Raw genomic sequence first — 25,522 nt, forward strand, 5'->3', positions numbered from 1 at the left:
TAAACCAGATCAACCAAAAAACTTCACAAAAAAAAAATAGATGAAAGGCAAAATCACCAGCCAACAACAATATTAAAAGGTAAAGATAAAACGTGAGCAATAATAGAAAAAGTAAAATTTATGGGCAACGAAAGAATGATTCAATCAGTGAGTTAAATTGTCTTATTTATAAGACACCTTGAGTTTTTAAGCACAACAATGGCCAATCAACAACGCCCAAAGAAGTATCCAGGCCAATGAAAAAAGGTCAAATAATTAATCTGCATCTAAATTGTGTAATTTCGAAACACCATTGCTTGCCCAATTTCTATACCAAACCTTAAAATCTTTATTTAAAGAATCAAAATCCAAAAATTTATCAAGAATCTCAAAGATTCAACATAATATATAATTAAAATATCAAATCCATAAAATTAAAAAAAGAAAAATGAATCAATCCATTCTCAATGATTCAACATGACAAAACTCTGATACCACTTATTAGATTTGTAAAATAAATCTAAAATAAAATTGAATAAACTAGGATCTATCATGTCAAATTATCAAGAATAAATCAAGAAAAAAACTAAATGCGGAAGCATACCTGAACCCATGAACTCCTTGAATTTTTACCAGATTTTGGGGATTTGATCTTCCAAATTTGCACACAAGAAATTCAGAGAATAACTGCTCTCTCTTCCCTAATGATAGGATATTAGAAAAGACATCTCGTGTATAATTTTGGGACCATAACCCTAATATTTATAACCTTAGCATATTAGTTCTAATTAAATTCTAATTTTCCCATCATTAATCAGAATTTGATTAGAATTCAATTACTAGAACATCTACACATATTTGACCCATACTTTATTTAATAATTAAAGCATAACAAAATTTTAACCAAATTAGATCAGTTTTAATTTGGGCTAACCTATCATTATAGTAAATAATAACATGTAATTACCCTTATTATACATGTGATGTCCATATTTTCCAACATAGGTCACATTGACATGTTTAAAATTTGTAACGTTCCTCAAATTAAAAAGATTAATTAATCTAGACAATGAAATAAACTAAAAAATTGTAATATTATTAAATTACCACTAAATTAACAATTTATTTAGCATACAAAATATTGTTAAACCTAACAAAAATTAAAAAATTAAAAAATAAATTACATTATTTTACTTGAAATCTTTGAGATTATGAAAAATTGAAGAAAAGCAAGAAGTTACTAACCAACAGGATTATCTAAATGTAATACCCCTATACCCGGTTCGACCCAAGGAACTTGATATAGAAATATTACATTTGGTGCTAAAGTGATTTTGGCTAATCACCAATATATTTGAGCATTAAAAAAAATAAATTTATATAACTTATATTTTAGTTCCTACTACTTCAAACACATTTGATATTCCTAAGTACATGTCATTCTATTCAAAATTTTGAAACGTACCGTCCTGGCACTTGGACATGTGATGAGATGGATGCTCACAACCTCAATTACAATTCTTCAAAATTATTGTACCTAATCTGCGCACAAAAAAAAAAAACCGTACGCTGAGTAAAACTCAGTGATATTTTTATAATCCGAATATTTAAAGATAAGAAATTACAAATATACAATTGAAATATAAACACATATTAATATTTAAATATTACAACAACCATACCATATTTGATTTGTTTCACAAATATCTCAACTCACATACTTGCTATATAATTAGCTTTTCACAATTTATTTCACATTTCTTTATACAATTGGATTATCCATTCCATATTCATTTCAGGAGTATATAACTCATATATTCCATATATTTGCAACATATTTCACATTCTATTTTTAATTCACTATTTCATTTCCATTTCCCATACCATGCCATTTCAATATCAATTATAAAACTTTATTATTCATTTTCCCCTATTAACATGACTCGAACTTAGACAGATACACGGACCTAACCAAAACACACCAATCTGGCACCCAGTGCCTCATCGGATAATTCAAAGTAGTAATTTGACACCCAGTGTCTCATCGGCTAAACCGAAGTAAATTGGCACCCAGTGCCTCATCGAATTAATCCAAAGTAGTAAATTGACACCCAGTGTCTCATCGACTTGAAATCGAAGAAATCCCTGAACTCTTCCAATCCTATGACATGCCATCTATATCCGACTCAGCCCGATATAGTTAATAGGGTTTAATTTCACTTTTCAAATATAACCAATATTCATTTCAATTCAAATAATCAATATATTCAATATATATATATCAATTCAATCAATATAAATTTAATAAAGTCATCACATACTAAATCAATCCATTTTAATTGCAAAACACAATAATTCTCACATCAACACTTACCATATACATTAAATTGAATTATAACAATTAACAACTAAATTCAGATTATAGAATTACAAACCAGAAATTTCGAACTATCCATCATCGACTTTATCTTTCCCCTTTTTAGTCGAAGATTCCGGTAAGACGTTTGCAATTGAATTTTGAACAATTGAAGCCCCTAGGTGCGTTTGTTTCTTTCTTCTTTTCTTTCTTTTTCCTTTCTGTTTTGTTAATTCTTTCTATTTCTTTTCTTTCTTTATTCATTTACTTATTATAATAAGTAATATATATACACTTAACATTTAAGTAAATCTATTATAATATATATTAACTTTAAATTCTACATTAATTTTCACCTTATGCCGCCTGATTTTAAGACAATGGAATAATTACTTCTTTAGTTCCTTTAATTTTTCTTTACTCTATAATTCAACTTTCACCCTATATGCAATTTAGTCCTTATACCTAATTACTCTTAATTCATGCAAATTCACTTAACCAAAACCTAATTAACTACACAACTAGCTTTGTAAATATTTTTAATACCCATGACTATCGGGTCGTTACATATAAAATTTAGAGAAGAAGAATTTGAGAGAAAATTGAGAGATTAAGATGGAAAATTAAGAGAAAATGAGTTTGAAATTGAAAGAAAAGATGGATGAAATTGAATGAAAAAGAAATATAAGTAGAGGGATTTATATAAGGTTAAGCTTTGGGAGTCGTTAGGGTGTTTTAAATTTTTTTTTTAGTTTCTAACAGTTGGTCCAATGGTTAGAAAATCAACAGTCTAGGTTTTCTAACCGTTGAGGTTCAAACGATTCATTTTTTAAAAAATTTTGTGCAGGGTGTGCTTTTGCCTATGTGGCAAGTATGTCCCACGAAATCAGTCTATTTCCCTAAATTTTAAAAAAAGTCCTATTCCTCTATTTTTTTTTGTTTGAAATCGACATATTTGGCTAATTTTTCCTCGGAAAGGGAGTAAAATTTATCATTTTATGAAATAGAAAATAACTCTCTTTTCGGGACCTTTAAAATATAGTGTTATATTCGTGCTACATGATCTCAACATCGACATTGATTTCTATAATACAAATGTAGCACTCTCAGCTATCAAGGGTGTTGATATGCAGTATCAACAGAAGTGGAAAAGAATGAGAGGGGGCGATGCTGAAGAAGATTGATTCACCCATTCTAAGGCCGAGAGCCAAAAAAGTAAAGGGGCTCAAGTAGAAGAGAATGAATGCTTAATGTATTAGGGTTTTGGAAGAGGAGAGGAGTCTACTTACAATGTTGATATATTTAGATATTTATAAGAGAGTGATGGTTCTTACCCAATTATGTCACTTAGTGGACCCTGGGTAACCCAATGAAGGGTCCAACCAGGTCTAAATTGAGGTAGGGATGTTATAATATTCCCTTCAATTGATAGTTAGGTTATAAAGTGACCTTACCTTGAGACCATCCATAAGTTACCCTCGTGGGTAGTAACTGTTACAAATAAAATAACTGTTGTAAATTTAGAACGGTTCACCCTTATAAGGCGAAGAACCGTTGATACCATATATCAACAAAAAAAAAGGTTTTTGATACGATAAATTTCTATGTAACTATATATTATCATGATAGTGACCTTATCTTTGAATTAAACAACAAATACAATAGACACTAAAAACTAGAGAAATAGAGTGATCCCAAAATTTATCATTTTTCTTATCCTTGAAAAGTGAGAAAAATTTAGATTAATAATATTTCATTTATATTTCTATTGACAAAAGAGATTTTTTCTTAAATGTACAAATGTATAAACAAGCTACACTTTTACCATTAGTATGGAGCTGTTACAAATGTTTCATAAATAGACTTTTAATAAATTTATTAAAAAAAAGAAAAAAGAAAAAGCAAATGATGGAAAAAGGGGTTGTCAAGTTGCCATATAGACATAGCTGAGCTATAATGGGACACTACCGACTTTCTTGCTTTTACTGATTAAGAAATCATTCCTTTTCGCAATTATTATTATTTAAAAACGTAGAGACATTAGGGGCATCTTTTGTCATCCACAAAACTGTAGAACTTGCTTGTCTTTATCCGCTGCCCATTGTTTATAAGCGTCGGCTTTCTTTCTTGGTCATTTCAAGGAAACCGGTTCTTATTCCATTTTCAACACATGTTAAGGTCCGGAAAGTTACACCCAATATTATTCTTATACACATTGACTGATTTTTATCTTAATGCTAAACAACACTATTACTCACTAAGTTATATATAAATTTTTGTTTTCATCATTTAATTAAAGGGAATTACAGTTTAGTCATTAAATTATTCAAAATTTTTTATTTACGTCATTAAACTATTTAAAAATTTTTATTTAAGTTATTGGGCTATTAAGTTTTCTTCTAAAAAAAAGTTTCGTAAGTGAGCTCTAAGAAGTAATTCGACGATTGGTATAGTAGATCAGTACTCATCGACAAGTAGAAGAATGTACCTTAAATCCAAGTCAATTTGATGGTCAGTATAACGCCCCCTTTACCCGAGACCGTCGCCGGAGTCGAGCACGAGGCATTACTAAACTTATTTGAGCACTTAAACAAATTCAAACAATTTATATCACACTTTCCAGACAAGCTGTCCAACTGCATTACAGATGAAAAAAAAATCATATCTCAAGTTACAAAACTCGAAATCCAAATCCGTAAATTTTCCCCAAATCTAGGCTCATATATCTACTTACTAATTTTTTTCTAGAATTTTTGGTTGAGCCAATTAGTACAGTTTATTAGTTGAAGTCTCCCCTGTTTCAGGATTAAGCTGCTCTGACCCCTGTTCACTACGAACCAAATTTCTCCATGTACAGAATTCAAATAACCAAGCCGTTTATTTCTCTTAAAAATAGACTCAATAAGGAATCCATACATATATCGTAGGACTCCTAATTAATTTTTTAAAATTTTTAATTATTTTTACAAATCAGAACAGGGGAGTTCAAAATCACTCTGACCTTGTCTCACAGAAATTCAAATATCTCCTGATATGAAAGCCTTTTGCTTACATCGTTTCTTCTATGTGAAACTAGATTCAATAAGATTTAATTTCACATTTTATTCAACCTCTAATTAGATTTTCATGATTTATGGTAAATTTTCAAACTCAAACTACTGCTACTAACCAAAAACTGTTTTAGTACAAAATGTTGTTAACTAGTTTATAACATCTTTACTTCATTTCATTTAAACTCTATACATGCCATATAAATCTTCAAACATAAAACAAAAGCTACCGAATTGATCTGGATAGTATGCTTTGTTGTGTTGATCCGATCTACCCACTTCACTTCAAGTCAATCTACATAAAATATTAAACACACACAAGTAAGCTTATTGAAGCTTAGTAAGTTCATAGGTTAAAAGTAATGCTTACCAAACATAATATTTCCAAACAATACCAAAACATTTACTAAAGTTTCTGTGATTCACAACCATTGTTATAATAATTCACATAGTTGAGCTCAACAATAACAACTACTCAATCTCTTTCATTTGGATCACTTACATTTTATTTCTTATAATCAAATTAGGAAGCGGCTTACGAAATTGAGTACGTCGTTGCTCAATGCCACGATTCACAACTCAGTATGGTTTTCCTCATTGAAATACCATACCTACATTTTCAACTCGGTATGGGAAATGCCATACCTACATTTTTTAACTCGGTATGGATTTGATAATACCATACCTACATTTCACATTTCAGTATGGATAATACCATACCTACATTTCACAACTCAGTATGGATGATACCATACCTACATTTCACACTTTTCCATGGAACAACCATGGTCTTATCCAATCAATTCATCACACGTCACGATACTGAGCGTACTCAATCCTGCGTTTTTCCTAATTTGCATTTCCACATTTATTCTTTCATTAACAAAATCTACACAATCCCACAACAAATTCAGTATATAATAACACATTATAAACTTCAATCATTCACAAATAAACATCTAATTCCAACCATATGAACTTACAGCTAATTTGTAGAAGATATTGAAATTTAGGGACTATTCGCAACTTTTTCTTTTCCTCGTTCTTCTTTGGATTCTTGATCTATAATATAAAATATTTCTACTCATTAGCATTTATTTGATTTCTATTTCACTTCACAATTTATGCTGTTCAAATTTCGAAATTGCACTTTTACCCCAAAATTTACAATTTTCACAATTTAGTCCTGCTCAATTCACCCATCAATTGAACTAATTTTTCTCAATTAACACTTTATTTTATCATTATAAACTATTTAAAACCTTTTATATTCTGAATTTCAACAGCAACCTTCAATTCACAACTTTTTCACAATTAGGTCCTAAATATCATTTCCTATCAAAATCACTTAATAAAACCACCTTAATATGAAATTAGAACTTAAATTTCATAATAATTCATCATAAAATTCCTTATCCATCCAAGTTAACTTCCAATTTCACCCATAAAATCAAAAACTAATGAATTCTACAAGTGGACCTAATTGTAAAAGTCATAAAACATAAAACTTATCAAGAAAAAGCAAGAATTAAACTCACATGATGTAAAAATATGAAAACCAGCTTTCTCCAGACCTTCTATGGCGTTTTGGCTGAGAAAATATGAAGAAATGTCTAGATTTTTCAATTACATCATTATTTAACTATTAACTTTTTCTATTTCCAATTTTGCCCTTGTTCACATTGTTTTCTTGCTTATTTCATACCCAAACCGTCCAGCCATTAACCTTTGGGTCTAATTGCTCTTTAAATCCATCTTTTAAATACTTAAGCTATTTACTCACAATTTAACAAATTTTGTGCTATTTTCAATTTAGTCCTTTTTAATTAGTTAGTCAGTCAAACGTTAAAATTTTCCAACGAAACTTTAATACTAACTCAATGACACTCCATAAATATTTATAAAAATATTTATAGCTCGATTTTCGACTTTGAGGTCTCGATACTTCATTTTTGACCCGTTTGACCTAATAAATTCTTTTAATTCACTAATTTCACCATTTCACAAATTCTTCTAAATTCTTACTTGACTCATAAATATTAAATTACTATCTTGTTCAATCTTATTTATCGAATTTAGTGATCTCAAATCACCATTTCCGACACCACTTGAAAATTAGGCGTTACATAACTCTCCCCCTTTAAAAATTTCGTCCTCGAAATTTGTTACCAAAATAGATTTGGATCTTGTGATCTTATTGACTCCTCTGTTTCCCAAGTTGCCTCCTCCATACCATGTCGATGCCATAATACTTTAACCAATGGTACTCTTTTGTTCGCAATTCCTTAACTTCACGAGCCAAAATCTTCACCGGTTCTTCCGAATAAGTCATATCCGGTTGAAGCTCAATTTCAATATGGGGAATTACGTGTGAAGGATCTAACCTATCTTGCCTTAGCATAGACACATGAAACACATTATGAATCTTCTCAAGTTAGGAGGTAAAGCCAAACGATAAGCCACAGGACCAACCCTTTCCACAATTTCATATGGCCCTATGAATCTCGGACTTAATTTTCCTTTTACCAAATCGTAACACCCTTTTCCATGGTGAAACTTTTAAAATACTCGATCATCCACTTGCATATTCTATGTCTCTTCGTTTTAAATCCGCATATGACTTCGACGATCCAGGCGACTTTTAGACTATCTCGAATAATCCGGACTTTCTCTTCGGTTTCTTGAATCAAATCAACCCCAACTATTTTTGATTCACTCAATTCAGACCAACACAATGGAGTCTTGCATTTTCTACCATAAAGAGCCTCAAATGGTGTCATTTTTATACTAGACTAATAGCTATTGTTGTAAGCAAACTCAGCCAATGGTAAATACCTTTCCCAACTGTCACCAAACTCGAGTATACAACATCTTAACATATCTTCTAAAATTTGAATCACTCGCTCTGACTGTCCATCTGTTTGAGGATGAAATGCTGTACTAAAATTCAATCTGGTGCCTAAAGCTTCTTGCAATTTATTCCAAAATCTTAAAGTAAACCTTGGATCCCGGTCTGAAATGATAGATATTGGAACTCCATGTAGTCTCACAATCTCTGACACATACAATTATGCTAACTTATTAAGTGAAAAATCTGTTCTGACTGGAATAAAGTGTGCTGACTTTATCAATCTATCAACAATCACCCATATCGAATCTTTCTTTCTTGGAGTCACAGGCAATCCTGACACAAAATCCATTGAAATATGCTCCCACTTCCATTCAGGAATCATAATGGGTTGTAATAAACCCATTGGCACTTGATGCTCTGCTTTAACTTGCTGGCAAATCAAACATTTTGCAATAAATTTTGAAATTTCTCTTTTATACCAGCCACCAATATGTCTTTTCAGATCACCATACATTTTGTACTACCGGATGAATAGAATACATACTATTATGTGCTTGAAAGAATATCATTCTTTAAATCAAAATTATTTGGAACACAAATCCTATTGTGATAGCGTAATATACCTTCATCATCAATCTTGAACTCGAATCTAAATTATCCCGAACCATTTGCCGTTTCAGCACCAATTTTGGATCTTCATTCTGCGACTTCGAATTTGTTGAAGAAACATTGGTTTTACCTTCAATTCTACTAATACAACACCTTCTTCATTAAGAGCCAAATGAGCATTCATTGCCCGAAGTGCAAACAAGGATGACTTTCGACTCAGTGGATCAGCAACTATATTAGCTTTCCCTGGATGATAGTCAATAACCAAATCATAGTCTTTCAGCAACTCTAACCACCGTCTCTGTTTTAAGTTTAGTTCCTTCTGAGTCATTAAGTATTTCAAACTTTTGTGATCCGTATACATATAACACTTCTCACCATATAAATAGTGTCTCCAAATTTTTAAGGCAAAAACAATTGCAGCTAACTCAAGATCATGTGTAGGGTAATTCTTTTCATGTGGTTTTAATTGCCGTGAAACATAAGCCACTACCTTTCCCGACTGCATTAACACACAACCCAAACCACTTAAAGATGCATCACTGTACACAACATACGGTATACCTGATTCTGGTTGAGTTAAGACGGAGCTTCGTTAACATTTTCTTTAATCGATCAAAGCTCACGACATTCATCGACCACATAAACTCAACATTCTTACGTAATAAACGAGTCATTGGTGAACCAATCATGGAAAAATTCTTTACAAAGCGGCGATAGTATCTGCTAATCCCGAAAACTTCGCACTTGAGTTACATTCTTGGTGTTTTCCAATTCACCACCGCCAAACTTTACTTGGATCCACACGAATTCTTTCGGTGATATAATATGACCCGAAATCCAACCTCATGAAGCCAAAACTCACATTTACTAAATTTCGCATATAACTGTTTTTCTCTCAAAGTCGTAGTACAATTCTCAAGTCTTTGTGCATGTTCGGATTCGTCTTTGAATAGACCAATATGTCATCAATAAATACCACCACAAATCTATCCAAATAAGACTGAAAAATTGATTCATTAAATCCATAAATGCAGCGAGGGCATTCCTTAAACCAAAAGGCATTACCAAAAATTCGTAGTGACCATACCGAGTTCGAAAAGCGTCTTTGGCACATCACACTCTTTAACCTTCGGTGATAATACCCGGATCTAAGGTCTATTTTTGAGAACAACTGCAGCACCTTTCAGTTGATCAAACAAATCATCGATACGAGGTAATGGATATTTATTTTAATTGTTACCTTATTCAACCGCTCGTAATCAATACACAATCGCATAACGAACCATCTTTCTTTTTCACAAATAAGACAGTGCGCCCCAAGGTGATGTACTTACCGATGAACCCTTTATCCAATAACTCTTGCAACTGTGTCTTCAACTCTTTAACTCACGGTGGTGCCATTCTATACGGTGTTATTGATATTGGAGCTGTGCAGGAATTACATCAATTGTGAATTCAACCTCACGATCCGGGGTAAACCGGGTAATTCCTCGAAACACATCAATAAACTCATTAACAATCGACAATTGTTCCATCTTCAATTCGAACCCGAGTATCAAGAATATAAGCTAGAAATGCTTCATTACCTTTCCGAATCAATTTTCGATTTGTAAAGGTGAAATAATTCGACATCATTCTTTTATCCCCAAACTCATTGAAACTATTTCCCCATCGACATTTTAAATCAATCCGTTTTCTCTACAATTCACTATGGCATCGTGTTCAATCAACCAATCCATTCCAAGAATAACATCAAATTCTCGGAAAGGTAACAACATTAAATCGAAGAGAATTCACGACCTTGTATTTTCGGTGGACAATTCCGACATATTAAATTAACCAACACACTTTGCCCTAGTGGATTAGTGACTTGCAATTCAAGGTCGATGGACTCAACGGTCATTTTCTTTTTCGATACTAATGCGGTGCAAATATATGAATGTGTAGATCCGGGATCAATTAAAGCATACAGAATCATCAAAAGATAGAAATTACCAGCTATCACATCCGGAGCGAAACTTCTTCCCTTGCGGATAGCATATGTACGTGCGGTACTCTTGTCTCGATCGGTGCAGTATCTCTCGTTCCCGAATGAACAGTCCAGTAGCACTACTTTGACCAACGTTTACCTTTCGAGGAGTATTTGCTTGCTTCTCCCTTGTTCTCTATCTTCTTTTAATAATTGAGGACGGTCCGAATAAAATGATCGGTTCCACCACATTTATAGCAAGCTTGGCTCTTCCCCAACACTCACCAATATGAAATCTACCACAATTTTTACATCTAAGTCTCGGAATATTTTGCACACTACTAACACTAGCTGCTGGTTTCTTAGTTACTCCGACATCTTGTTGAGTCGTTTTACTTTTATTCGATCGTTCCGGGATTGCAATAGGTCGACCAGAATCATCTCTGAACTTTTTGGCTGGAAAAGTCGAAGTTGGTCTAGAGAAACTTCTTTTGTATACCTCTTTACCTCTTCTTTCTCTTTGCATCTTTTCGTTATACACTTCTTCCATCTTTTGAGCTCGATCGAGAGAATCACAAATTCTCGAATCTCTGTACCTCCAATCATCATTCGATTTCATCATTAAGCCCTTCTTCAAATCTAATGCACATTTCTTCCTCTGTCAATTACAACATCCCGAGCATATCTCTTGAGATACACAAATTCTCTTTCATATTCGCCCTTTGTTTTATTCCTTGTCGAAGATCAAGAAATTCTCTCTTCTTCTTATCTAAATATCTCTTTCCCACATACTTCTTTTTAAATTCGTTTTGGAAGAATTCCCTGTAAGTTTATCTGCGGTACCATTGCCTCAATGGTTTCCACCAATTATACGCTTCTTCTTTCAATAGCTAAAGCGCACATCCCAAATAGTCCTCTGGAGAACACATCATCTATTTAAAACTCTCTCCAAACTCTTTAACCAATACTCGCTTTAACCGGATCATCGTCCGATCTCCTCAAAATTCTTCACTCCAAACTTTCGAGTTTTTCAATTGGTGTTCTTTTGCTAGATTCATCTATTAAAGGAGGAGAAACCGGGTTGTAAATCGGTGGTACAGAGGGGAGGAGGAGGTTGTTGTGCTGACTTCTTCCTTGTATTGTTTCATGATACCACCGATTCATTAATCCGTAAATCATATTTTTAAGTTCTTCCTCTCTCATCAAAGAAATCGGGACATTACCACTTGTTCCCTGCTCAGAAGTCTGTATTCTACTATTAACTTCCTCTTCCTGACTAGCACCATCGTGTCTATCAGACATCTTTACAATCTATAACAAAAATTAGTAATTAGATCGGATCATTCACATCACACTATCATAGACTTATATGGCATGTATTTTTAAACACTTTACACATCAAATTCGTTCCGAGAATCGACTAAACCAGGCTCTGATACCAATAAATGTAACGCCCCCTTTACCAGAGACCGTCGCCGGAGTCGAGCACGAGGCATTACTAAACTTATTTGAGCACTTAAACAAATTCAAACAATTTATATCACACTTTCCAGACAAGCTGTCCAACTGTATTATAGATGAAAAAAAATCATATCTCAAGTTAAAAAACTCGAAATCCAAATCCGTAAATTTTCCCCAAATCTAGGCTCATATATCTACTTACTAATTTTTTCTAGAATTTTGGTTGGGCCAATTAGTACAGTTTATTAGTTGAAGTCTCCCTGTTTCAGGATTCAGCTGCTCTGACCCTGTTCACTATGAACCAAATTTCTCCATGTACAGAATTCAAATAACCAAGCCGTTTATTTCTCTTAAAAATAGACTCAATAAGGAATCCATACATATATCGTAGGACTCCTAATTAATTTTTAAAATTTTTAATGATTTTTACAAATCAGAACAGGGAGTTCAAAATCACTCGACCTTGTCTCACGAAATTCAAATATCTCCGATATGAAAGCCTTTTGCTTACACCGTTTCTTCTATGTGAAACTAGATTCAATAAGATTTAATTTCATATTTTATTCAACCTCTAATTAGATTTTCATGATTTATGGTAAATTTTCAAACTCAAACTACTGCTACTAACCAAAAACTGTTTTAGTACAAAATGTTGTTAACTAGTTTATAACATCTTTACTTCATTTCATTTAAACTCTATACATGCCATATAAATCTTCAAACATAAAACAAAAGCTACCGGAATTGATCTGGATAGTATGCTTTGTTGTGTTGATCCGATCTACCCACTTCACTTCAAGTCAATCTACATAAAAATATTAAACACACACAAGTAAGCTTATTGAAGATTAGTAAGTTCATAGGTTAAAAGTAATGCTTACCAAACATAATATTTCCAAACAATACCAAAACATTTACTAAAGTTTCCTGCGATTCACAACCATTGTTATAATAATTCACATAGTTGAGCTCAACAAGAATAACTACTTAATCTCTTTCATTTGGATCACTTCTCTTTATTTCTTATAATCAAATTAGGAAGCGGCTTACGAAATTGAGTACGTCGTTGCTCAATGCCACGATTCACAACTCAGTATGGTTTTCCTCATTGAAATACCATACCTACATTTTCAACTCGGTATGGGAAATGCCATACCTACATTTTTTAACTCGGTATGGATTTGATAATACCATACCTACATTTCATGACTTCAAGTATGGATAATACCATACCTACATTTCACAACTCAGTATGGATGATACCATACCTACATTTCACACTTTTCCATGGAACAACCATGGTCTTATCCAATCAATTCATCACACGTCCACGATCTGAACGTACTCAATCTTGCGTTTTTCCTAATTTGCATTTCCACATTTATTCTTTCATTAACAAAATCTACACAATCCCACAACAAATTCGTATATAATAACACATTATAAACTTCAATCATTCACAAATAAACATCTAATTCCAACCATATGAACTTACACGGCTAATTTGTAGAAGATATTGAAATTTAGGGACTATTCCGCAACTTTTTCTTTTCCTCGTTCTTCTTTGGATTCTTAATCTATAATATAAAATATTTCTACTCATTAGCATTTATTTGATTTCTATTTCACTTCACAATTTATGCTGTTCAAATTTCGAAATTGCACTTTTACCCCAAAATTTACAATTTTCACAATTTAGTCCTGCTCAATTCACCCATCAATTGAACTAATTTTTCTCAATTAACACTTTATTTTATCATTATAAACTATTTAAAACCTTTTATATTCTGAATTTCAACAGCAACCTTCAATTCACAACTTTTTCACAATTAGGTCCTAAATATCATTTCCTATCAAAATCACTTAATAAAACCACCTTAATATGAAATTAGAACTTAAATTTCATAATAATTCATCATAAAATTCCCTTATCCATCCAGGGTAACTTCCAATTTCACCCATAAAATCAAAAACTAATGAATTCTACAAGTGGACCTAATTGTAAAAGTCATAAAAACATAAAACTTATCAAGAAAAAGCAAGAATTAAACTCACATGATATAAAAATATGAAAAACCAGCTTTCTCCAGACCTTCTATGGCGTTTTGGCTGAGAAAATATGAAGAAATGTCTAGAATTTTCAATTACATCATTATTTAACTATTAACTTTTTTCTATTTCCAATTTTGCCCCTTGTTCACATTGTTTTCTTGCTTATTTCATACCCAAACCGTCCAGCCATTAACCTTTGGGTCTAATTGCTCTTTAAATCCATCTTTTTAAATACTTAAGCTATTTACTCACAATTTAACAAATTTTGTGCTATTTTCAATTTAGTCCTTTTTAATTAGTTAGCCATCCAAGCGTTAAAATTTTCTAACGAAACTTTAATACTAACTCAATGACACTCCATAAATATTTATAAAAATATTTATAGCTCGATTTTCGACTTTGAGGTCTCGATACTTCATTTTTGACCCGTTTGACCTAATAAATTCTTTTAATTCACTAATTTCACCATTTCACAAATTCTTCTAAATTCTTACTTGACTCATAAATATTAAATTACTATCTTGTTCAATCTTATTTATCGAATTTAGTGATCTCAAATCACCATTTCCGATACCACTGAAAATTAGGCCGTTACAGTCAGTGCCTAAAATTAAAGAAAAAAGCTGTTTAAATTTTAGTTCACTGATTTGTAACGTCTAAAGTTTGTTTCATAAAACAAACTGAACTATAGAAGGGAAAGAGAAAGAGAGAATTAAATTGATACAGACAATACGAACAAAGAAAGCCATATAACATTGATTTTAACAACCCAGTGACTTAAATGAAAGCTTTTGAATAGTTCAACGATAAAATTATAATTTTTTTAGTTAAGTATCCAAAACAAAAATTTATCCATAATTTAATAACTAATGGTGTAGTTTACGGAATAAATAATAAGCAATAAATTTTAAGTAGTAATAAATAAATTAATATAGATTTTTATTTATTTATTTTATCTTTCTTTAAGAGTTACTAATTTAAAGAAAAAGAATGTTATAATATATTTATTAAAAATTATATAAAAATTAAAGAAAAATATTTAGTACATCGTCAATAAAATTTAAATATTTCACGAATAAGGTTGGATGACTATAAATGTATGTAAAGTATAGTAAAAAAAATTAAAATAAATATATAAAAATATGAGACACATGGAAGAGTTTAAAACTATATTGTCAATGTACTAAATACACATTCAAGAATTAAATGATATTTTGATTAAAATGATAAAGTTAAAAGGTTTGAAATTCATAATTTAATTGGTAATTTCTTAACTGAATTGGGATTTGGATGAAGGGTAACACCAATTTAATTAAGAATTTTATTATAGTAGAGATCACTCGGTAACAAGAAATCATCGCATTATAATAATAATAATAATTATTTATTTAATTAAATAAAATATTATTATTTTATAATTTTAAAAAGGCTCTTAAACTATACTATTTTCCCAAGTTGAAACCTAAATTTATTTTGAACCATAAGTGATACTTAAACTATTCTTCACTTTTAATTTTACATCAAAATGTTAATATTTGTTAAAAGAAATTCAGCAACTACCACATCATATAAACTTTAAAAATATTTTTAAAACTTTCTTTTATTTTCATTTTACATTATTTCCATCTCTTTAATTTTTTTTCCTTTCTTCTTTCTTTATAATGTATAACAATAACAATGCTCTAAATTTATCCTTTCAAGGTTGAGACATTGATGATTAATTTTACTTTTTAAACTTTTGCTTGACCTGACGAAATCAAAAATAATTATTTCATTGATCAAAACAGACGAAAATAGAGGTTGAAGAAATTGAACCGCGAAATAATTGGACAAATTAAATTAAGCTGAAAGAAAAATGTAAGTGAATTCGTACGCGCATGTATATATATATATATTAAGTATTAACATTATCTTTAAATAAATATTAGGCTAAAGTAGAGCTGATCATGGGCTGGGCGGCCCGGCCCGGCCCGAAGGCCCGCCCGAAAAATGGGAGGGTTTGGGTAAAAATATAGGCCCAAAAAATGGGCTTGGGCAAAAAAACGAGGCCCATTTAGAAAATGGGCCGGGCCTCGGGTAAGATTTTTTGGCCCGGGCCCGGGCTCGGCTCAATTATATATTAATATATATTTTTATTTTATTTTTAATTATTTTAAAATTTTAATATAACCATTTTTATTATATTATTAATTTGTGTATTGTTTTAAGAATTGTTTTAGTATTATTTTTATTTGTTTTAATATTTGTTTTATGTTTTTAAATATATTTGATTTATTATATTTTAAATTTTTTATTTAATGAAATAAAAAAATTAATATGGGCGGGCAGACTCGATAATTTTATTTCGGGCGTGGCTTTGGCAAAATTTTAGGCCTATATTTTGGGCCGGGCCGAGCCCGATCCTAGTAGACGGGCCTAAAAATTTGTATGGGCCCGGCCCTAACCCGGCCCATGATTACCTCTAGGCTAAAGTAGTAAAAAATTCTTCGGAAAATGAATTGTGATTTTTGTTAATGCCGGATAGATTGCTAAATTTTGCTAAGTGGATTTAAAAGTCCATGTGTCGAAACGGCATTCGTCCACCAACTTTTTCTTTGTGTCATAATAAATCACATGAAAAAGTTAAATATATGTTATTTTATAAAGATTTCTGAAATTGAAAAAAAAAATTCAAATCGGGCACGAAATATTGTCTTGTCGAAATCGTCAGGGTTTCGTTGACCGGTCAAACATCAATTCGATTATCGTCCTCCGTGGCTCCACCGACGACGAGAACGGCTCTGCCGATGGGAACAAATAATAACAACAGCTGGTTTGGGTTCTTCTACGACGACGAATTTGGGTCCCATTTAAGACCTATACTGACTTCGATGTCCGAATCTCTAATGGGTTTAGGTTTCGACCGGTTACTGGGATAGTTTTCCCAGATCGAAAGAACCGGACTGGGTCAACTTGAGAACCTGCCCGCTTCGAAATCGGCAAATGAATCAATGCCGACGATTCATATAGAAAAAGCCCATGTTTGTTCAGAAACCCACTAAGCCGTTTGTAAAGAACCTTTCGAGCTCAGATTGAAAGCTAGAGAGATGCCGTGCAAGCATATTTACCAGGAAGATTGCATCAACCCATGGTTGGCGCTTTGGATCATGTGCCCACCTAGCCGCCAAGAATTGCCGTTGGATGGGAGTGAGTCGAATGGCGACGCTTCGGAGATAGTGGGGCTGAGCAGATGGAGGTTATCGGTTGGGATTTTCGCGATGGGGTTTAATTTTTTTTCTAATTTCAAAAATATTAATAAAATAACATTTTTTCAATTTTTCATCTCATTTTATTAAAATTCATAAATAAAAAGAGTTCAGCAAATTAAAAAAAAGCAGAAACAAACTTAATAACTCAAAAGTTGAGTTAAATAGCTAAAAATGAAATTTATAAGTTAATTTCTTAAGAAGAGGTTTAAAAATTAAAGAATCCTAAGTATCTAAAAACCAAAAAATAATGATAAGATTAATAATTTTTAATATAGATTTAAAAAATAGAGACCTAATAATCCAAAAATAATTTAGAAAGAATTTGACATGAAAACAAATATAAAAATTAAAGAATCCTAATCTATAAACTGTTAATTTTAATACAAATTTAAAAAGTACAGACCTAAAATAATAATCCCAAAAGAGAGTTTCATAAATAAAAGAGATTAAAGAATATATTTAAAATTAAAGAATAAAAATATTGAAAGTAATGATAAAAGTTGTTAATTTTTAAAAAGTAAAATGGATAATATAAAGACCTAATAGTCCAAAAATAAAAATGGTAAAATATTTGAAGGACAAAGATACTAATTTAAATATTTTAAAAAAATTCCTTATTTAATTGAATTTGCTTTGCGGGTGTAAAGTAAGTAATTTCAAAATGTGTGGATGGATCTTGGAGATTCTCCTTTTGCATTTAATATTGGAGAATTCAGCGGTAGCGTGACGGCGAAAGCATCTACAGACTAAAGCATTTGCTAAGGCCAAACAGATCCAACATTCAAGCATGTGCTTTTGGAGTAAAGAAATGACTGGTTTTCAAAGTGCAATGTTGTGACTTTGTGGGATTATGATGTCCACCCGGTATCTCCTGTAAGAAAAGACCAAAAGCAAGATATGTGCGATTCTTGTTCAGAATAAGTCCATGTTATGCGTGTTGTAACCTCCCAAACATTTGCAACGTGCCGCCACTCCATTCTTCTCCAAATTCTACCTTTCTAAACTACCAACCAAGCAAATTGAATATCACCAAACCTGAGATGGTTCTCTATGTTGTAGCTGTATTGAATAATCCATCTACTTATTGGCACTTTAACAAGTATTAGGATTCGAATTTCATGAACAGTTTTAGTTAATGAGTAGTTTATAAATATCATTTTCAGCTTTTTATGAGATCAATGGCATGCCCTGACCCTAGATTAAGATAACATCTTTGATCTAAACTTACATTGACAAAAAATAAAAAAATAAAAAAAAATCTATGTATTCCACTAGTACCAACAAATGATTGGAAGAAATGAAAGTGAACATTTTTCCTAGACATTTGGGTTCTTAAAATCGTCAAAGCATGTTTATATATATAAAAAAAAAAAAACACTAGTGTGGTGTTTTCATACTGGCAATTCAATGAATGTTGATAAAAAGGTTGCACTTCTTACTCTAGTAGCTTGAACAAATATGAACGCAAATGGTTTTTTTTTATTTTGTAAAAAAGGTTGGAATGTTTTCTTTGTATAGTTTGAATGAGAAAAATAGAGTTCTCAAATTTTCTGCAAAGCCAAACAGAATGGATTTGAAAGGCAATGTTCAAGTTTGAATCCATGAAAACATGGCAAATGAAATGAAACCTGTTGGAGAAGAAGCATGTATGGTTGCTTTCATTTCCATTCTGTTAATAAAAATATCAGGATTTCAACAAAGTAGTTATGTCAGTAAGCATTATTTGATAAAGCCATAACATGCCTCACAGCCTCAGTTCTTATCAAGTATATGAACAATGAGCCGAAAAGTTTACATCATTATACATCGACTAAATCGTCATTATTCTCGCGTATTATTTGAATTATTTCTATTTCATCTCAATCATGGGGTATTAATAACAGCTGTTCGAAGTTCACTTGATGGATATTGATTTGTACTGCTGAACGGTACTCGTAATAGCTTGTTCAACCGGTAGCCTCTCCATGCTCGATGCACCGTAAAACCCATGAACTCCCTTTGTTCTTTTCAATATGAACTCTGCTTCTGAAGGACCGAATATCGGACCTGCAAAATGCACCAGATTTTATGGATCCAACAGCATTCTCAAAAAGTTTAACTAATAATCATCGTTGGAACTTCACAATAAAGGAATAAGGAAGAAAGATGCTAAACTGTACCTCCATGACACAACACGATGACATTAGGATTGATGGCATGAGCAGCATCGGCAATAGCTTGAACACGAAGAACACTTTCTTCCAATGAGACAGCTGTTTTGGCACCTATAGATCCAGATGTAGTGAGTCCCATATGGGCTACTATTATATCGGCACCCGCTTTTGCCATTTCCACAGCTTCGTTAGTGTTGAAAGCATACGGAGTTGTCAAGAATCCCATTTTATGTGCTTTTGCAATCATTTGAACCTCCAGCCTGTACATTAGGAAACATAAAGCAACGTATAAGCCCCTTATGAGTGAAATGAAACATTTGAGTCATAGTGTCATACCCATATCCCATTCCAGTCTCTTCCAGATTTTGCCTAAAGTTACCATCAAATAATCCAACAGTTGGAAAATTTTGTACTCCAGAGAACCCAATTGATTCCAATTGCTTTAGGAAGTAATCCATTCGCCGAAAAGGATCAGTTCCACATACTCCAGCGAGAACAGGCACTGCCTTTACCACCTATGAGTATTTGGAGCCATGTATCAGACAGAAATCATAAAAGGTACAGTGAATTTAGCAGGAAACTGGAGGGGAAAGTTTTTCAAAGTAAAATAACTGAAAATACAACCACACAATCTTCTTACCTGGTAAGTTGATTGTTAGTCCATGAAAAAGTTGTACATTATTTAAGCAAAAAAAGGCGAAAAAAGGCAACTAAATGAAAAGATATTTAACAGTTATTTGTCTTTTTCAATTGGTGAAATAGAATTTGAGACAAATGTTGAACAATAGTGTTATAGATGCTTTGAGGGCTGAATCTGTGTTAGTAAAGGCCATTAGTTTCAATTCTCTAATTAAGGCTTAGGTTCTGAATTGTCAATCACAATAGGTCATCCTAGAAATTTAAATAAAGGGAAGACAATTTGACTTGGACTTTCTTGTTAATCACTCTATGACACGATGTTGTTCGCGTATCCTTAAGGTATCAGAGCTTACCACAAAGAGCAATGATATATGAACATTGTTACAAGAAGAGCAAAATGTTACAGAGTCAGTGGTGGAGGGAAAAAAACCCTAATTTCTGACTTGGGCAAATCAACAACGGGGATGGTAAAACAAGTAGCAGTACGATCCGACTAGACTGAGCACCTCTCCCACCAACTGCTGGAAGAGATGAGGCGCCGCCGCTGCCTGCTAGTCGGAAGAGCTGCGCCTAAGTACACAAAATTAGATTTTCCTACTTTTGACGGGTTGGAAGATCCCTTGATTTGGCTGCATTAGTGTGAAAAGTCTTCAAAAACCAGCACACCAATAAGGTGGACAAGGTAAGTTTGGCAGCATTCCACATGCTGGATGAGGCAACTTTGGTATTATCATATTAAGTTGGAGGGACACGCGATGAACTGGTTAAAAATTCGCAACAATTGCTCCCTTTATTTTGGTCCTCAGTAGGCAACAGCCCCTTAGGAGATAAGGTTAGTTTGAAACAAACAGGAATTGTAGCGCTCTATCAAGGAAAATTTCAGGAAAAATTACCACGGGTTGTTCAGTAGATTAGGTAGACCAACATGTCGGGTTATTCACGGTTGGACTGGATAACACTATTTGACTGGATGTTCAAATGCACAAACCGCTGGATTTAGCCATTGTTATGAGCCTCTATAGGGCCTTTGAACAAAAGTAGTAAATGCTTCAAGTTGGGAATAATCTTAGAGGAGCTTGGCAAGGCAGTGAAGGCAGTTTTAATTGTCTTGCATGACAGTCTCGCATCCCAACTTTCTAAGGGCAACACTGCAACAATACGTTACGGGGAACTACTGAAGCAAACTGAGTAAATTCATCTATCCTTTTTGAAAAAAATTATCAAGGCCAAACATGGGAAAGAGAAGAGTAAAGGGCATATTTTATAGTTGTGATGAACCATATACGGTTAGACATCAACTTAAGAAGCTCTTTTGGCTGGAATTAAGAGATTAGAATGTCGCAAAACCAGAAACTGAAATTGAGATTGAATAGGGTTGAGTTTACTTGACTTCAAGCTTGAGGACAAACTCTTTTTGCGGGTTGAACCAATATTAGGAAAGACCATTAGTATCAATTCTCTAAGGCTTAGGCTCTCGATTGCGATTTTATTTCAGTTGACTTCTTTCCTTTCTAGAATAGGTTTCCTATTTATGTAATAAGACTGATCTTAACTTAAAGGATGGCTGGAAAAATAAAACCTAAACTGATTTAGGACTAAAAAAACACTAAAGAGATTTGGGTCTCTATCTAATGAGACCTAAGGTTTTAGTCTCCCTTTGATGAGTCTGAACTGCCAATCACAATAGGTCATTGCAAAAATCAAAATAAAGAGAAGACAACTGACTGCTACTTTCCTACTAATTGCCCTTTGACATGATCCTTTTCACATATCCTTAACAGGTACTTAATAAGAGAAGATTTACACTACTGTAGATGGCAATTGATGAGACAAGCAACATCTTACAACTTACTGGCAGTACTTCATTCGCCATCTCAAGGACTATCGCATTTGCATCAGCAAATGGCAATAGTCCCGCCAAAGAACCCCTTCCAGCCATACGAAAGCGTCCTGAATTGTACAAAACTATCAAATCAACACCACCAGCCTCCTCAAATTTTGCAGATATTCCAGTCCCTGCACCAGCTCCGACTATAGTTAGTCCTTTAGATATTTGATCTCTGAGTTGCTGCAATATTCCCTGGGTTCTTTGTAAAGTTTCTGTCAAGATATTATTACAAGTTAGCTTTCTTCAACTTTGAAACAAAGAAACATATAAATCTAGGTACTTGGTTAAAAAGCATTAACAGTAGTCAGATAATGTTACTAATAGTCAAATTGTTTATAATTAGCATATTCCTGTGCAAGGTTGTAATTTTGGAGAATTTGTTAGGTATTATAACCATGCTTTCACCCTTATAAACATATTATTGATGATCAAAACTTTGTACAAAAATAACGCTCCCTTAACAATAATCCAACCTGGTCTTGCATCAGGGAAGTTGCTTGGGCTATAGGTAAGGGTCCCAGAGCTCGATGAGTTCATACTGTAGTCATGACCCTTTTGAAGGTCCTGGCTGGACTCACAAGAAGCAACCTGGGGAAGACTAGAGTCTGTAGGATTCTTTGAACAGATCTCCATAAATGATTCGACCAATGCTTTCGCAAACTCAGGGTCATTGATATGGTAAGGATACGTCTTTACCTATCATTAGACATAATCTTCAACTTCATAAGGAAAATTGGAATGCTACATGCATGATGTATGAAGACTAAACCTGAAAAAGTATAAAATTTGGTACACAACATTCAAAAGTAATAAGGATACCTGGCAGTCTTCACTAATCTGAATAAGTCTCTGCAGTTCATTTAAAAGAGTACCAGTAGCCTCAGGATCATAGAAGGGCTTCTCTGAAGCATCCAATGCTGAAACACCCTTTTGTGGAAGGCAAACAACAATCTTTGATGAAGACTTGTTGAGTTTATCAGCTATAAAGGCAGCAAATTTTTTGTTCTCATCTACTGTGGTTCGCATGAGTGATACCTTCAATCACCCATTATTAACAAACAGAAGTCACATTAGACCATAGCAAACATGGTAGAATCCAGAACAATACACTTATCTCTCCTATTTTTTAAGCAGCGAGACAGAGAAGATCAATTGGATTGTTTCAGTAAAGTACAAAGAAAACCCATTTTAACCAATTCTAAAAAGCAAAAAGGTACGATAGAACTGATGTAAACCTTTCTCTACCATATGGACAATGTTAAAAAAGTCGGTATATGGACTTATCACCTGGGCATTGTGGATGTGAATCTTTCTTTGCTGAAAATGAGAAGGTATGGTATCTTTAGCTCCAAAATTCACCATATCTAAGGCTCCGACACTGAGGACCAAAGGGATCTTCTTCTCTATAATAACATCAAAACGAGAACTGTCACAAGCCATCACACCCCCAACTACATAATCTGCAACTTCTGTAGTTGTAATGTCCAAAACTCCCTAACACAACAAGGAAAAAGCTGAGCTTGAACAACTGTATAATAAAAAAAAAGAAAACTACCATAGAACAGAATAAAAGGTTAAAACTCTTCAATGGTTATGAACTGAAATATCCTACAGCAATACAGCTTGATTAAGCACAAGCATCTAGCTCCAATCCTATCATGGGGATCCAAACTATGACAACTTCCAAAAATCAAGCTTCTTACGTTCAAGTCATATCACCGAAGAAATGCATAAACTTGATTCACCATAGGTAAAACAATTCACATTTGATTGAAGATTTTTGGAAGCAAATAAGTGAAGAAGAAAGTTACCTGTATATATCCTTCTCTAACCAGTGATTCCATAGTCTTTCCCCCTACGCCAGTGGCATGGAAAATGAGGGTTTCATAACCTTCCTTCTTTAACCTTTCATTCACAACATTAACACATGGTGTTGTGACCCCAAACATGGTTATACCCACTGTGCATTTTTTACCTTCATTACGAGATTCCTGGAACTTCTCAAGCTTTCCAATTACCATACCAGAAAAAGCAGCAGCAGCATTTGATAACACAACTCTACTAACACTATTAATCCCACAGATATCCACAATCGATGGAAACAATACCAAATCCGATGTTCCAACATAAGGTTCAGTTTGACCACTAGCTACAGTAGATACAATGAGCTTTGGCACTCCAACTGGAAGAGATCTAAAAGCAGATGATAACAAAGATGTGCCTCCAGAGCCTCCAAGGCCAATAGCTCCAGCAAGAACACCATCAGCATGAGCCTTCTTAATAAAATGTTGAAGGGCTTTGCTCATAATATCAACAGCTTCACCTCTATCATCAGGAAGCGCAATTGGGTTTCCACCAACTGATTCAGAATAGCATAAAAGAAGTTCCTTTCTTGTCACAAACTTGAAATCACCCGAACTCTCAGTTTCCTTTTGACCAGCAGAAACATCAACTATCACAACTTCTACCTGTCATTTCCATTAGTAAGAAAAAAAAACTTTTTTTATTTTTATTTTTTTGTCATCAAAGTAGAAAATTTAGAAAATTAAGAAAATACCCGCATTGGTAACACTCGTAAACTAGAATCAAAACCAACGAAAATGCCAATAATCTCAAAGAAAAAAAACTACCAACTTTCTTATCATTGTAAATCAAATAAAGGACCATCGATTATGAAACTAATGGAATTAGCATAAGTAGAATACACCTTGGAGGAAGAGCTATTAGAAAAGGTGGTGAGAGAGGATCCAACTGACTGGGACAGAAAATGGAGCTCGTCAAGCTTGGTATCAGCAGTTCCAGCACAGAAAACTTTAGCAGTAATACCCATTTTCGCAGGAGCAAAGGGTGAGAGAGATTAGCCCGTAGAATAATTTGGGAATGAGTTAAGTACTGGGATTTTTCTTATAAAGCAATCTGTTTGTGTTGTTGCAAACTCGCGAGACCTTGTTTTCGAAGCTTTCAGAGTTTGGTGCGGAGACAGGAGATCGAAAGAATATCCATTACACACCATCACTTGATCGGTTCCACCTAATTAATATTTTTTAATGGATTTAAAGTAATAAATAAGTAATATAATAATCATGATTTTAATATATATATATATATATTTTTTTTCTCAGTTGACCAAATAAATTAATTATGATTAAATCTAAATTTGTTTTAGAAAATAACTCAAAATTCAAATGGAAAATAAGTTATTTTTAAAATTATTTTAACCTTTTAAAATTGTAAATCATTTTTTGAAAAAATTCTTTTATGAGT

General features: G+C 32.9%; 1 protein-coding gene across 1 annotated transcript; it reads right to left on the reverse strand.

The window, feature by feature from the left end:
- Positions 1-19,268: 19,268 nt before the first annotated feature.
- Positions 19,269-25,288, reverse strand: LOC108473852 (toMV susceptible protein tm-1(GCR26)). Its single transcript, XM_017775642.2, has 9 exons — positions 24,966-25,288; positions 24,070-24,726; positions 23,546-23,752; positions 23,078-23,293; positions 22,732-22,954; positions 22,223-22,470; positions 20,068-20,246; positions 19,738-19,991; positions 19,269-19,624 (listed from the first exon to the last, which is right to left on the reverse strand). The coding sequence occupies exons 1-9, from the start codon at positions 25,086-25,088 to the stop codon at positions 19,473-19,475; spliced, it is 2,259 nt and encodes a 752-aa protein (XP_017631131.1). The 5' UTR covers positions 25,089-25,288; the 3' UTR covers positions 19,269-19,472.
- Positions 25,289-25,522: the final 234 nt, after the last annotated feature.

Source organism: Gossypium arboreum, chromosome 11 (assembly GCF_025698485.1).
Source record: "Gossypium arboreum isolate Shixiya-1 chromosome 11, ASM2569848v2, whole genome shotgun sequence".
NCBI lineage: Eukaryota > Viridiplantae > Streptophyta > Magnoliopsida > Malvales > Malvaceae > Gossypium > Gossypium arboreum.